The sequence below is a fragment of the Periophthalmus magnuspinnatus genome, chromosome 3, assembly GCF_009829125.3.
Source record: "Periophthalmus magnuspinnatus isolate fPerMag1 chromosome 3, fPerMag1.2.pri, whole genome shotgun sequence".
Lineage (NCBI taxonomy): Eukaryota > Metazoa > Chordata > Actinopteri > Gobiiformes > Gobiidae > Periophthalmus > Periophthalmus magnuspinnatus.
In genome coordinates, this window is record NC_047128.1 from 20,447,232 (window position 1) to 20,461,830 (window position 14,599).

The window sequence follows — 14,599 nt, forward strand, 5'->3', positions numbered from 1 at the left end:
CTTAGAGTACGGTGTGCCCCAGGGTTCTACATTAGCGCAAAGCCTCTTTGCTCTCGGTGATGGTCATTTTTTTACAGATGGCATTCAAATATATCTGCCAGTGGCTGCCATTGACAGCCAGACCACAATCAGAGCTCTGCAGGATTGTCTCAGAGATGTGTAGATTTGGCTGAGCACACTCTTCCTGAACTTAAATCAAAATAAAATTGAGATTGTGGTGTTTGGCCAAACTAACCCACTGCTTAGGCATGACAGTGTGAGGTCCTCTGTCCTCTTATTCTCACCCTGCAGTGAGGAATCTCGGGGTGATTGTGGACTATGTTCAAACTGGACAAGCACATTAGCTCTGTCATAAAGTCCAACTTCATTCAGTTGAGGCTCCTTGCTAAACTAAAGCCTCACCTTCCGCAGGCACATTTTGAAAAAGCAATCCACATGCTTGTGACATTGCGTATGGATTGTTGTAATTCTTTGTATGTGGGGTTGGACCAGGGCTCCCTGCAGTGCTTACAGAATGTCCAGAATGCTGCAGCTTGTCTGTTGACAAAAACTAAGAGATGAGAGCACATCATGCCTGTGCTATGCAGACTGCACTGTCTCCCTATTTTCATATCAGGTGCAGTTCAAAATGTTATTAATTGTGCTTAAATGTCTGCACTATATAGGCCCTCTTTACAGTATCTGAGGAAGTTATTGCAGCCCTATACTCCACCCAGACCCTGAGGTCAGCTGACAAGCTTCTGCTCGCTGTGCTCAAAGGCAGGTTCAAGGCCAGAGGTGACAGGGCCTTTTCTGTGGCTAGACTATAGACTGTCAGATCCTCTCAGTCTTAAACACAGTTTAAGACTAGACTGAAAACCCACCTCTTCTCCTTGGGATTTAATACTAGCTAGACAAGATATCCTGTTTTTTTTTGTTTTCTTCCTATGTATCTTATTATAGTATATTATGTGAAGCACTTCGGTCAGCTGAAGGTGTTTTTAAATGTGCTAGAGAAATAAACTTGAATTGAAAATTTTACTGAATTGAATAATGCAGCAATGAGCAAAGTGTAATTTCTAAATGTAATTATTATTGCACTTAATTACAAATAATCTTACTTGAAGGTAGAAATTCAGATAACTGAGACAACTGACCATTATCTACATGTTCTTTTCTCCTGTAAAAGGTACATAATAACATTATAATCATCATAATAAAATATCAAGGCAACTTTAAACTTCAAACAAGAAGTTTGATCTTGTTACTGCAGACTGAAATAAATTGTGACTACCAATCTGCATCTACTCACAGTATCACACATACTTCATACAGAGATGGAAGTTAGAGCGGGAACTACCAGCTTCTATTAATAAGCTGCATCTTTCTGCACTACATTGTGTATCATGTGTGTACCTGACATCTTCCGTTCACACAGAGGTCAGCCTCATACGGGCCACAGGGCGTTCCGTCCATCACCCGCTCAGACACCAGCACCGGAACACTGCGCCCCACCGGACTGCAGAAAAGCACGCATGGCTTCTCTAGAAACAAGAGGTGCAAGAAGAATTATGCAGGCCAATGGAACAAGGGTTATAGAAATGTATGAGGATAGTCAACAGAGGTGGGTAGTATTCACTTAAACTTACTTGAGTAACTTTAAAGAAGACATACTGAACTTTTGTCTGATATACAGTTATAATCATCATTAAAATATCCAAAATATAGCATAATAAATAGTAATAAATACAAAATAAATGTCAAATTAATCTAAAACAATTAGGTTTGGGAAACTGCAGAGCCCAATGGGAGCTGACGTTGCAGTAAACGTCATCACAGCTAAGTGCCGCTCTGCTGGAGCATCCTAGTGAACAGCAGATTTTTTTTTCATTTCTGCCAGTTATGCAACGTTGTCAAATCCTAGACACAGGGACGTGCCCAGGTGGTGCTCAAGCACCTGCCCCTTTGCCTCAAGTGCCCTCATGGTCAGTTTATTGTTTTAGGTTTAATATTTTCCCTATGAAGAACGCAAATGTGCAAAAGTTGTCTGTCAGGTCTGCCTGGTCCTTCAGATTCACACTATGTATCTCAACCTTAACAGCACATAACACCAAATCAAAGACTGTTGAAACATAGACAGGCATACGACATGTTCTACAACATCTAAGCTTTTAGCCAGTTTTTATTTTTTGACATATTCATGATGTTATGAGCAAAACAGAAATAATCTATAATGTCTATAGATTGAGTAGTGCGATAGCATATTGTACTGATGTGTGTTGCATTTCTTGGAAGACATCAGTTGAATTCTTTATAATAGTAACATAACACAGGCTATGGCTTGGTGTGTGGACAAAGGTTTTAAGACTGTTATCTGGAGATTTCATCTACAGCCCAGTGTGAGACATGCGCTGAGTGGGCTAGAGACCAGGGGCAGAGCCAGGGAGGAAGCAGAGGCCTGGGGCTCCACAAAGAACCACTGACACAGGAGTTGGACACCAGTGATCAGTATTTCTAAGATGGAAGTTAATGATGCCGTAAAAGTAGGTCAGTTGTTAAAGTCTAAATAAACAATTGCATGTTTTGAATCTTGGAGAGAAGTAGAAACAACAATTGGCCTATATCCCATTGTTCTGTATGAGAATGGTGAAAGATATGTCCCCAGATTACAGGAAATGACATTTATCGAATTAAAGAGCTCCTGGGAGAGGACTCCAAAACTCCCGCACATGTTCCTTTTTGGTTCTGACTCTCTCATTTTTGTTATATTCATATTGATCAGCAGGCACACATCTAAAAGCAATATCTGAAGGAGCAATATAATTTGTTTACTTTTAAATACTGTGGATAGGTTCATTTTAACCGATATGCACCTGTCCCTCAAAATGCCTATGCACATCCCTGCCAGGGATCTATAATAAGAATTGGATAAGACATTCCCCCTCTGTCCTGGGGGGAGATCGACTAGTGGCCACTTCATAGTTACTGCAGCTCCCAGGAGCTTGGGCCCAGAAAGAATTCTCCCATAGAGCACAATGCATTCTTTAGGAATTCAAACTGCCCGTGTTCGGCTGACGGGCCATCCAGAGTTTTCACAATGGTCAGATGGCAGAATCTTACAAAGCAATTTGTAAGATTCTGCCAAGCCCTGCTCTGAGCCCGCACTAGCTCAGCAAGCTCAGTGCATCGCTCAGAACTGATCATACGGTACAGGTTTCTGACATCATATGGGTGGGAGGCGCTTGTGGAAGTACGGTAATGCGGAAAAGAAAATTATTGTTGGGCTCATGCACCAATGAGCACAGGCCATTGAAAACAATACAATGCCATCTTAGGTTCACCTTTCAGATTTTATTGTCACCATTTAAGAAAATCAAATTGCAAGGCAATGGCTATGTACCGGTAGCGGTGAAACAGAGCAATCAAACATCCACAAATCACTCTAAATACTAGTTTGAGTGGGGGAAAAACAATTATGGTTAAAAGTTTTGGAAAGACAATTTTGCATAATAGGTTTAATAATAAAATAATACATTTAATAAAAAAATTATAAAATTGAATAAAAAATTGAATAAAATTTTACTTTTCAGAATAGTTTTCTGGTATCAAACTTTCACTTCTATTTGAGTAAGATTTAGTTTGAAGTAGTTTAAAGTACTTGGGTAGTTTTGGTTACTTTCCCCACTTACTCAAAAGTGACAAAAGCTTTATATGAACAACATGAACTGATTCAAACATTTGCACTTCTTAAACATTACTGTGAGAAAGGATTTGCCTTTTAGTTTCTCCAAACAATTTTTACTCTTACTTGAGTAATTCATTGGGTCACAATACCTTTTATTTCTACTTGAGTAATATTATTTTAAAGTTATGTTACTCTTACTTGAGTACGTTTTTTGGCTACTCTAAATAGCTCTGATAGTAGTAGTGTTAAGTGTAAGTCCCTTCCATGTACTTAGCTCATACCTCGTCTGGGCAGACCAGACTAAAGCTTTTCCAGTTCTATACACAGAAGTCTGGAGTCTTGTCAGTTGGACTTTTATTCAAGAGAAATAATCAACAGGTGATCATGGAAAGGGCAAAACAATATCTATCAGAACAATATATGTATGTAAGTGCTGTATATTTCAATGGAGCTGTATTTCATGTTTAAATGTCATGTGCAGATAAACAGTTATGACGTGAGGGAGCAATGTTTTGTTAAGAGGCAGGCACCAGCCTCTTTCTTTCAAAATAAAGTAGGAGCAAGGCTTGTAAGGCTATAATTTTCCCACAATAAAGAAAAGCATGTGATTCTGTGTGTTTTGGTACAGCTCTAGCACAATATTATGAGAGGAAGAATGAAGACACAGAATTTTCTAACCTGCTACATTGGTGAGGTTGGGTGGTTATAGCTTGAATTTTTAAGTACCAGTATATATAATGGCTTTTCATGTTCATTGGTTCATGTTTCTAATTATTACTTGGTTAGTCAAGTGGCAGTTTATTGAAAAAGTTGAGAAGAAAATATAGGTAGTAGTGGTGTCTACTAAAACAGAACACTTTTAAATATGTCATCAACGTCAAAAATTCAACTTCTGCACAAGGAAGGCATTTTTCCTGACAATTTCAACTTTCGTTTAATAGAATAAAAGTGTTGTCATTTATTTTTATTTGTCTCTTGTACAAGTTATGGCCACTGTTAACATTATGTTAGCTAGATAGCAGATAGGGAATTACCTCTATGTTACATCTGTTACCCGTGTTCAACCAAGAAGTAAAATGATAAACTAAGAAAAAAATGTAAAAACTAGGGGAAAAAAAGCAAGGCAAGATATTTAGTAAAATCTGTAATGATGTTAACTATATTTTAGTTAAATTAGTAGTCTAACCTGCCATATGCATTTAAATGATATCAGATTAGAATATTCATCTTGTATGCCTAGAAGAATTAGTTTGTTCATATAGACAATAGATTTTGCTTGTTGTGACAGAGGGGTAGTGTGCTGGTTCATGTGCACTGCTACACTGTGACTGTAGCTGTGATAAAACTCTCACCATCGTTGACTATCGCTGTCATCATGCTGCTCTTCAGGAGAGGGAACTGCCGGTCGTGGGACAGGCACTGCAGGTCTCTGAAACTAGGGGCCCCTTTAGGACAGGGGGGGCTCTCACAGGCCTTATGCTCCACACTGGCCTTCTGACAGTGACGGCCCCCAGGACCAGGACTGCAACCAAAAACAGGGCACATCATCGAGGAGGGTATGGCATCAGTACTATTATATGTTAATGCATGCTTTTGGAGGGCATTTGCTACGTGTATTGTATTAAACATATTGAATTTCTCTCTCTCTCTCTCTCTCTCTCTCTCTCTGTCTCTTTCTTTCTCTCAAAACACACAGAGGCAGGATGCTGCTGCACTTACGGAGGGTTGTCACACTTTCTCTGCCTGAACTGCACTCCAGTGCCACAGGTCCGGCTGCACATGCTCCACTGGCTCCAGGGGCTCCAGTCCCCATCAATGTGCTGAGGGATGGGGCTCTTAATGACACACTCTCCTGCTCGGCACCACTGGAACACAGGGACAACTACAATGATGAGTGTGCTTTTATTCTTATCTTTACTGTATTTTTATGATTATGTTCTATTGTCTCATTGTTCTTACAGTAACCATTATAAATAGTAATAATATTTGCTCTCATTTGGTGTATTTTTTGCAACTTTCAGACCACAGAACATGGTTAAGGCTGTTTATGCTTGTTTCACTTTAACATTCCTGCATTAACTTCATTATGATCGACTTCTAATTGACTATTATGCATATATGTTTTACAATGTTGTGTGCGCTTGTTCGGTCCTGGTTTAAGTCCAATTCAGTTCTGATGTACACTTGGTCTGGTCCTGCTCTATCCCTGGTTTAGCGGTCTAGTTACAGGTTCAATCAAAGTTTAGCCCCAATTTTAATATAGTGTTTGTGCAAGTTTGTAGTTGAACACAACCTTAGTGCAATCAAAGTACCTGTAATGAAATAGACCAAATCATATGTGTAGTCAATCCTGTCATAAGGACTTTAGGCATATAGACTAGTATGACCAGTCTGAGTAATCAAAGGATTTATTAGAGTAAATGGGGAATGTTTGTACCTTGTCCACTCCACACTCAGTCCCATCCAAAGGAGGGTCCAGTTTGGTCTTACAGGCTGAGTCTCCCTCCACCATACACCACAGGCCTGCACACATCAGGTGCTGCAGAACACACAGACATGTGAAAGAGGTCAAATCATGCACACAGACGGATAAGTAACAAAGTGAGTCTTTATGTTTTGGTTAGTGATCATTATTATCATTCTGACCAGGAAAATATCATACTTCCATGTCTGTGCAGAAGGTGGCATTGGTTCCAAAGAGGATCTGGCACTGCTCATCCACGCTGTAATGCATCCCAGGCAGTTTGGGAGAGAGCCGCACCTGGTATCGGCTCCGGGGGTCAGTGTGGAGCAGGCAGGCGCTGGCTTTAGACCTGACCAAGGAACAGAAGGGGAAATCTATCAGATCACATGTGAGACTGTAAAGGACATATATAATATATGTAGTACTTTACAAAAACTTTTTTCTGTGATACAGGAAATTAAGTAGTGGAGGCCAACATAAACATGTAGAGAACATGCAAATTCTCCCTAGTCTGACAATTCAACCCAGAAAGAACATCTACAGTTATGGATTTTGATACTAAGATTTAGTTTAAGTATACTGTAAGGTTGCAAGTCTTGACACTTGACTGCTGTTTGCAATAGATTCTTCAGATTGGGCTCAAACTGGAAAAAAAACTTACCTCTACAGTTTCAATGTGTCAACAGTGCAGTGGGTGAGAGAGAAGGACAGCTGTATCTACTGTGGGTGTGAATGTGTGTTTGTGTGTGTGTGAGAGAGAGTTTTGTGTGGGTGTGTGGTGGCAGCGGAGACAGCAAGAACAGCGTCTCCAACCCAGACATTGACTCCAACATACATGGATGAGTCCCGCTGTACAGACAGCATGACAAAGATGAATCCAACCTACATTGGAGTTTTTAAGTGATTCAGAAGAGCCAAGAATCACACAGAAATTTTTCAAAGCTGAATACATTATCAAATATAAGGACTAGCGATTGATGCAAAAGTCTCCTGCATGTGTCAATCATGTTTACTTAAACACAGGTATTCACTTCCCATGTGTATAGTGCTGTTTGAACCAGGACTAAACCAGGTCCAGTACTAAACCAGGACTGAACAAGGACTGAAATAGAAAGACTAACTTAATTGGGTCTGTTTTCACTTGCTCATACACCACATCAAAACTAAACTGGGACTACATTCTAAACTAATCCTGGACTAAATTAGACCAGAACTAAACCAGGACTAGAACAGAACCAAACTAAGTCTACATCTGGCCAAAAAGGGCTCAAACCAGGACCAAACCAGTTTTCTATTAAGCTTATAGTGAGCAAAAAAGAGCAGCAGAGTACCCAGAACAGCCACAGCATTAGAGACCCAATTTGAAAAAGGGCTCTGAGAAACTAGTCAGGATCAATCTTTACCTGAGAAAATTTTCCAAGTCGTCCCGGCTGCAGGAGGACCAGGAAAGGTCGCTGGGGTTGCGACCTTTGACCCATTCTCCAGACATGATGTGGGAGTGTCCAGTGCAGGAGGCGTGGTCATCGTCATGGCTCATCCCCATGCTACAAACCAAAGCATTTGTCAGAGTTAGGCGTGACAACATGACAGCAGTTTCTATTAAAGAAGATCAGTACATGACACAATAGGAAAGAAAATGTGCTAATGTGGAATCTGTACTAGGTTGAGTCATGTTTGTTGAATTTGTTGATGATATAATCTCAAATGGTGGACAGGGGACTATGTAACTCTATGGGAGATTTACTATTTTTTTAAGAAATATCAAAGGTATGACCCACAAACGTTGAACTTTATCATTATTTGTTAGGGCTCCATAAACCTGCTCTATTACTCTTATGGTTTTAAATCTTTTCAATGGTCTGCTGCCATTGAAATTTGTGCTATCTTTTATTTCAATTGTCGTAATTGTTGACGTATTAACCAAAATAAGTTCTACAAATCTTCCATCTGTAGCCCTATACTCCGCCCTGAGCCCTGAGGTCAGCTCCTGCTGGCTGTGCACAAAGTCAGACTCAAGACCAGAGGTGTTAAATCTAGACTGAAAACCCACCTCTTCTCCCTGGCTTTTAATACTACCTAGACAGGATATCTTGGTGTTTTACTGTACTTTTCCTATGTATCATATTAGCTGTACTTGTACTATACTTTAGCTTTTGGTCAGCTGTAGTGGTTTTAAATGTGCTATATAAGTAAACTTGAATTGAACTGAATCTTGACATTTAAAACAACAGATTCTCCCATATAATTCTGAGTAGTCCCCCAGCTTAATTTTAAAGTGGTCCTATTGCAAAATTGATGTTTGAGTAATCTATATACTACTGCAGTGGTCCCCAACCACTGGGCCATGGACCGGTACCGGTCCGTGGATCAATTGGTACCGGGCCACCGGCCGTCCAAGAAATAATTAATTATTTCCGTTGTATATATTATCTGAGTCTGAACAATCGTTTATTTAGAAAAATCTTTTATTTTGAAAAATGACCGGATTCTCTCGGTTACATTTCCGTCACTTGAGCGCCGACAACTTAACCCACAAATTAGCAAAATGAGTAAAAAACAGACGTCTTTGGAAACTTTCTTTTCGAAGGGGAAAAGGCCCAGTGAAGAGACAGAAAAAGAGCCAACTTCCAAGTAAAAGAAAGCTTTTAACAGACAATACCAGGAGTTCTACTTGAACTATGGATTTATCGCGACAGGTGATTCCCACAGACCAAGCCCGCTCTGCATAATATGCAGCGACCAGCTCTGTAATGAGGCAATGAAGCCTTCAAAACTGCTCCGCCACTTGGAGAGGCCTTTTTGGGACCACTGTACTACTGTATTCAAGCCATCATTGCACTGATCGACCCTATTTTCACTGTCACCAGCATACACCCACTGCTTTGTACTTGTGTCATTATCCAATTTCACTTTCTTAACTTGTGATATGCAAAGGATTCAACAGAGTGGCATAGGGGTACAAATGAAAAAAAAAATCTGTTACTCGCTAGCGTGATCTGAAACTATCCATAGGAGGTGCTGACAACTGCACAGCTTTATTGTGATGATGTCTACGCCAATATCAGCTCCCACTGGGCACCACAGTTTTCTAACACTGAAGTCGGAGGACTTGTTGTGATGTCACATGAACAAAACCGATTGAGTGAAAGAAAAAAAATAGATATGGACTTACTTGTGCCCGAGCTCATGGGCGATGGTGAAGGCCAGGTTAAGTCCATTGTCCTCTGCCAAAACACACTTCCTCCTGGAGCTGCAGACCCCTCCCAGATATGCGATACCTACAGCACAGGGCAATGGTGTTCAGCTATAAATACTAGAGAACACAAGAGGTTATTGAGCAACAGGCATCTGAATCAACAGATAAGTTAAAACAAAACAACACGACAACGGGCTATACAATATATCGCAATCAAAACAAAATTGCAATCTGAGATGGTGCACTTATCAAATGGTAAAGGCTACATATACAGAAGCCGTAGTGTGTGTTTGGTCGTATGGAACAGATGTTAGACACTCTGTGGGCTCTTGGTTTTTACTGCCCCACTGTGAGGGCAGGGTGTAATTACCAGTCTAATGCCTATGATCTGATACAACAGAGGGAAAGAATCTGAGGCATCCCCCACAAAAAGGAAGAAGACTGGCTATACACTTTTATGAGGTGTCAGAGCAGATGATTAGACTGTACAGGACTCAGGGACAAGCCAGGGGGCTATAGCCTGCCCCTCATTGTGTAGAGGTAGAGGTAGGAGACTTACATAGAGGTGGGACACTTAGATAGAGGTAGAGGTGGGAGACTTAGATACATACATACGTACGTACATACATTTTTTTTTTTTACTTCTATGGGGTATTAACTGCTAACACATAACATATTAGATCAACATGTTATGTTTTATTGTTTTGAAAATGCTATATTCAACAAAAATTAACTATTAACATTTTATAGATTTCACTTTTGTTTCATTACTCCCCCTTCAGAGCGCTATCCCAACACAATCATGACTTTGTTAAATGTGCAGGACTAATTTAACCATGGCAACAATAGTGTCCCCTGTCAACATTGAACCATTTTGCCAGAGGAAGTCATTCTGTATCAATCAAACAGCTTTTCCACGGCTTATTACAGTAGTTTTTACAATGTCATTTGTTTCTTGTAGAAATCCTAGCACCACAGTACACCAACAGTAACGACTGAGATAGTTTTGATATTTGCGTTTTTTATGGATATTTTCTTAGTTTCCTAATTTCTAATTGTTTACATTAGCGACCAGATACAGTCTGGTGGTGAGTGGCACATGACTTGCAAAAAGCACCTTCCAGTATCTACAGAATTCCACACTCCCTAGAATTCCACTGATCAGCAGTCATCAGGGCAGCACTGTATCCCCCGATCAGCAGATTGGATTTGCATTTCGATACAATTGGAGAATGATGTAATGAAGAGATTAGCATTGATCCCCCGACCCGATGGCTATGCGAGGTTTCTCTGTGTGGGTAAGCCTGGAGAGAGGGCCTTTATCTGCCCAGACACACATATTTGTACACAGGTCTGCACAAACACAAATATACACCCAGACAGCACTGTGTTTACTTAGGGAACCAGGGGGGCTACAGAAACAGGTCAATAGAGGCTCAAAAATGTGCATATTTGACCTCAAGATTAATTTAAAGTGCATATGACTTTTTTTCAAGTATTACTTGTTTTGGTGGGATAGTATCTGTGATTAATCTTTCTCATAGTTTTATATTGGTTAAGAGGCAGTTTGTGGAAAAAGTTGAGGAGAAAAGCGAGTTCTAAGTCTCAGAGACAATTTATGAGCAAGGAATATATTTTTATGGGAGTTTAAACATTAATTAAAAAAGAAGTGTAGTTGACTATTTTTATTATTTTAGTCTAATCACAATTATTATGTAATTTAGACATTTGATTTGTTTGGTCCTCGTTATTGTTGATCATTGTTGCTATGTAACAGTTATTACCTCTACATATGTCATCTGCCGCCCATGTCAAACCAAGAAGTAAAATTATTTCCAAGTATTTGATCAACATTTGTCTTGCCTCGCATACAGATATATTGTATATGCAGCTCTTGAGATCAAAATAAGTGTGCTGTGTACTATCTGAATTTAATCAGATAGGGTGACCAGGAAGTGCACTGTTAGCATGCTAGTTGTTGTTAGCATTAAAGAGATACAAAAACTCAGGCCTCAGAAAGTTGTGAAAAGCACTTATAAACTCATCATGGATGTGGTGAATAATTAGGATGCTCAGAATGCATAAGATAAGGAGACTGTTGGACCATTGCAAACTGTTTAAAATGAACTAGCTCTGTTCTCTAAGTTTTAAGGTTTTAGGGTTACTATCAGGTATAGCTCCTTTAACTATGTTTTATTGAAAAGAGTAGTAACCTGTCATATGCACTTTAAGGTGACAAAAACTTGAGCGGTATGCAAAGTGAAAACAGAATGGAGCAGGACAGAGTTCCCTTCCCGGCTGAAGCAGCTATTTATGTCGTGAGAAAAGTGACTACACAAGCACATAAACCTTTGCACGATTTTATATTGTTTTGATATTTTTTGAAAAGCACTTTGGTCACCCTGAGTGTTATACAGGGCTCTATAAATAAAGATGGTTGATGCTGGTTTTGGCTGGAGCCGAGATGCTCTTGTTGTGGAACAGACCAGACCCACAGTTCTTTGATACACCACATGACTCAGCTGGAGCACTTACCCACAGTGTCACACGGCTCGTCTTTATGGACGCAGAAGTCTGTTCTGAAAGAAACAACAATTTTCTTAATCCAATATCTGACTTGTTTATAACAAAACTCAAACAACACAAAAGCAAAATCAACCCTGTTTAATGCTAGATCAGGGGTCGGCAGCTCGTGGCTCTGAAGCTGCATGCGGCTCTCTTATACGGCGGCTCTGCGTGACTTGGGAAAATAAATTAACAGTATTCAATAGAAGTGTATTTTATTTGTGTTGGTTCTTTTTAAAATTGTAGTTCTAAATTGGAAGATTATTGTGATCTTGAAAAATTAAAATAAAATTATATTTTATTATTTTTCATTGCTCAAAATAAGTGTCACACTCGCGGAAGCCTGCACACCCACCAAAACGCCGCCCAAAACGCATTTGTCATTAGTCAACCTGATCTGGAGCTGGAGCTGCCTGACATTGCTGACAAAGATGTGTGTGCGTCCAAATTCAAAAGCTTGACAGAGAATCTTGAAGATGTTGCCCATCAGAAGGCCACTCTTGTTCAGAATCACAAATGGAGTGATATTGAGAACCTTCCAAGACCAAGCAAACTCGTGTTTGAAAGATGGAATGCCATCCTCGACAACTACATAAACATGAAGAAATATGCATTTGGAGTCCTGTCGATCTTCAGATCCACATACGTATGCTATTCTCCACAAAGAACAATGTTAAAAACAAACACTGCTCATGCCTCACAGACGACAGCTTACAGTCCAGCGTGAAAATAAAGTGACTTCGTACAGCCCGGAGGTTCAGGAGCAGATAATATTTATGCAGATATTTTGTAAATATTTATTATATTTATATTTAATATTTGCCTTCAACACAGCATGTTTTTTTCTTGTTATTTTTCAGCTCAAAATGTTCAAAATGTTACTTAAATAAAATGTAATTTTCTCTGTAGAACTTAATGGATTTCATAGGCATCACATGATAGTTCTTTATATAAATCGTAAAGGTAAAAAAACCAACAACAGTATATACGGTGTTATCTTCATTTTAGATGTTAAAAAGTATGTGTGGCTCCCAGTGTTTTCTTTTCCCTGGAAACCGGGTCCAAATGGCTCTTTGGGTGTTAAAGGTTGCTGACTCCTGTGCTAGATAGTAGGGCTGTAGTCAACTTAAGAAATTCTCAGTCAACTAAACACATGTCCTGCCGATCAATTAGTCTACTGGAAATAGAAAAGGCTCAGCTCTCAAAATTATTAAGCATCTCCATGTATCTGACCTAAATTGTACTCAAAAGGCCACAACTGCAGGGAAGTTATGCAAAACTACTAGCACAAAAAAATGCTAGGAAATGATATATTTATAAAAGGCAAACTTGGAAAACATTTAAGCTGTTTAAGCTGCATTTTATGTACCAAAACAGCTAACTCACTGAATCATAAATTTCTCCTTTCTGCTGTTGCCCCATAAATATACATATAATCCATATAAAATGAGTGGTCAACTATTACAAATTAAGGTCAACTAAGACACCATTGACTGATTAATTAGCTAAACGAGTTAACGCCCAGGTGTACACTGTGTCCCGCAAGCACCCTGCCACACTGACGTCAAGTGCGGGTCTGGGTGAAGTCACAAGAAGTGACTGGAGCGGTTTTCTGGTCATTAGACATGTGTTATCGCATGAACCCATGTGAAACCACCATGGTCAAATATGCACAGTAGATGTCATAGTTGGTGAAACAGGCAATCTGCAAATAACCCACTCAAATCATTTACCAAACCCGACATGCAGTTAGTGTAAACCTGGTGTAAAGGCCTTTTCAGCTGTCTAAGCTAGCCTGGTTTTGGAGTGCTGCTGAGCTGGTGACTTGTGTGACACTGATTATGGCTATGTGGAAGGAGCCCTTCACACCAACAATCAAACTGTGCAAGGAGAGGATGGTGGAAATGTTGCGTGTGAGGTGATGTTGGTGAGGTTCTGTGGTGGGGAGGGGGCTGTGGCTAAGTAGTAGCATAGTTTTTGAGTTTGTCCAAAACTGTCCTTTGTGTTAAGTACTTGCTTTTGAGCTTTTGTCCTTACTTTGTTGTGTTATATTATTTTTGGTTTGGGTTAACATTTGAAAAAACACTGTTTCTAAACCTATCGCAGCACACCATCTTGCACTAATCATCCACCCTGTGGACTGCTACCTTTTGTTCAGTTGTGACCACATTGAGCCACCCTAGATACAAAGGTTTAAGTGTTCCATCATATGGCTGAAATCAGTAGCAATGCAACTCAAAGGGTTCCCTCAGATCTAAGCCAACCGTTAATTAGTTAAACCTGACATTAATAATGACAACAATGCTATCGTGCAAAAATGATGCGTGTGGTTCAACACACAACAATCACAAAAAAGTGTATAATAAAGTGTAAAAAATATTTCAGGCTTCAAGACAAATGACAAATGGAATGTATAGTATGTAATTATTCCAGTCTCACAATTCCATACACGTGTTCACTGGATACACACATGTCCCTCAATGTGTGCTGTGCTGTCATTTATTTTAGTCCAGAGGGAAACCGTTAACGTGGCGTCCTCCTCAGATGCAGCAAGTAAACAGCTCCAAAGAGGCTTACAGCTGAAATATTCTAACAGAGGTGGGTTTTATCTTCCAGTCACATTTTATTTTATGTTGATAGACCCAGGAATGACAAAAATTTGATATTTTAAATACTATAAAACCACTTTTGGCTTACATGGCATTAATTA

At 39.7% G+C, this 14,599-nt stretch overlaps 2 protein-coding genes across 2 annotated transcripts in view; one reads left to right on the forward strand and one right to left on the reverse strand.

The window, feature by feature from the left end:
* abhd17c (abhydrolase domain containing 17C, depalmitoylase) overlaps positions 1-14,599 on the forward strand; it is a 143,731-nt gene that overhangs the window by 125,876 nt on the left and 3,256 nt on the right. The window lies entirely within an intron of this gene.
* adamts17 (ADAM metallopeptidase with thrombospondin type 1 motif, 17) overlaps positions 1-14,599 on the reverse strand; it is a 30,415-nt gene that overhangs the window by 11,750 nt on the left and 4,066 nt on the right. Inside the window, exons 7-14 of the mRNA XM_055232585.1 lie at positions 11,860-11,903; positions 9,301-9,406; positions 7,532-7,672; positions 6,327-6,477; positions 6,102-6,203; positions 5,384-5,529; positions 5,017-5,186; positions 1,396-1,523 (exon numbers count right to left, since the gene is read on the reverse strand). Coding sequence (XP_055088560.1) covers positions 1,396-1,523; positions 5,017-5,186; positions 5,384-5,529; positions 6,102-6,203; positions 6,327-6,477; positions 7,532-7,672; positions 9,301-9,406; positions 11,860-11,903 — 988 coding nt within the window. The remainder of the gene's footprint in view (positions 1-1,395; positions 1,524-5,016; positions 5,187-5,383; positions 5,530-6,101; positions 6,204-6,326; positions 6,478-7,531; positions 7,673-9,300; positions 9,407-11,859; positions 11,904-14,599) is intronic.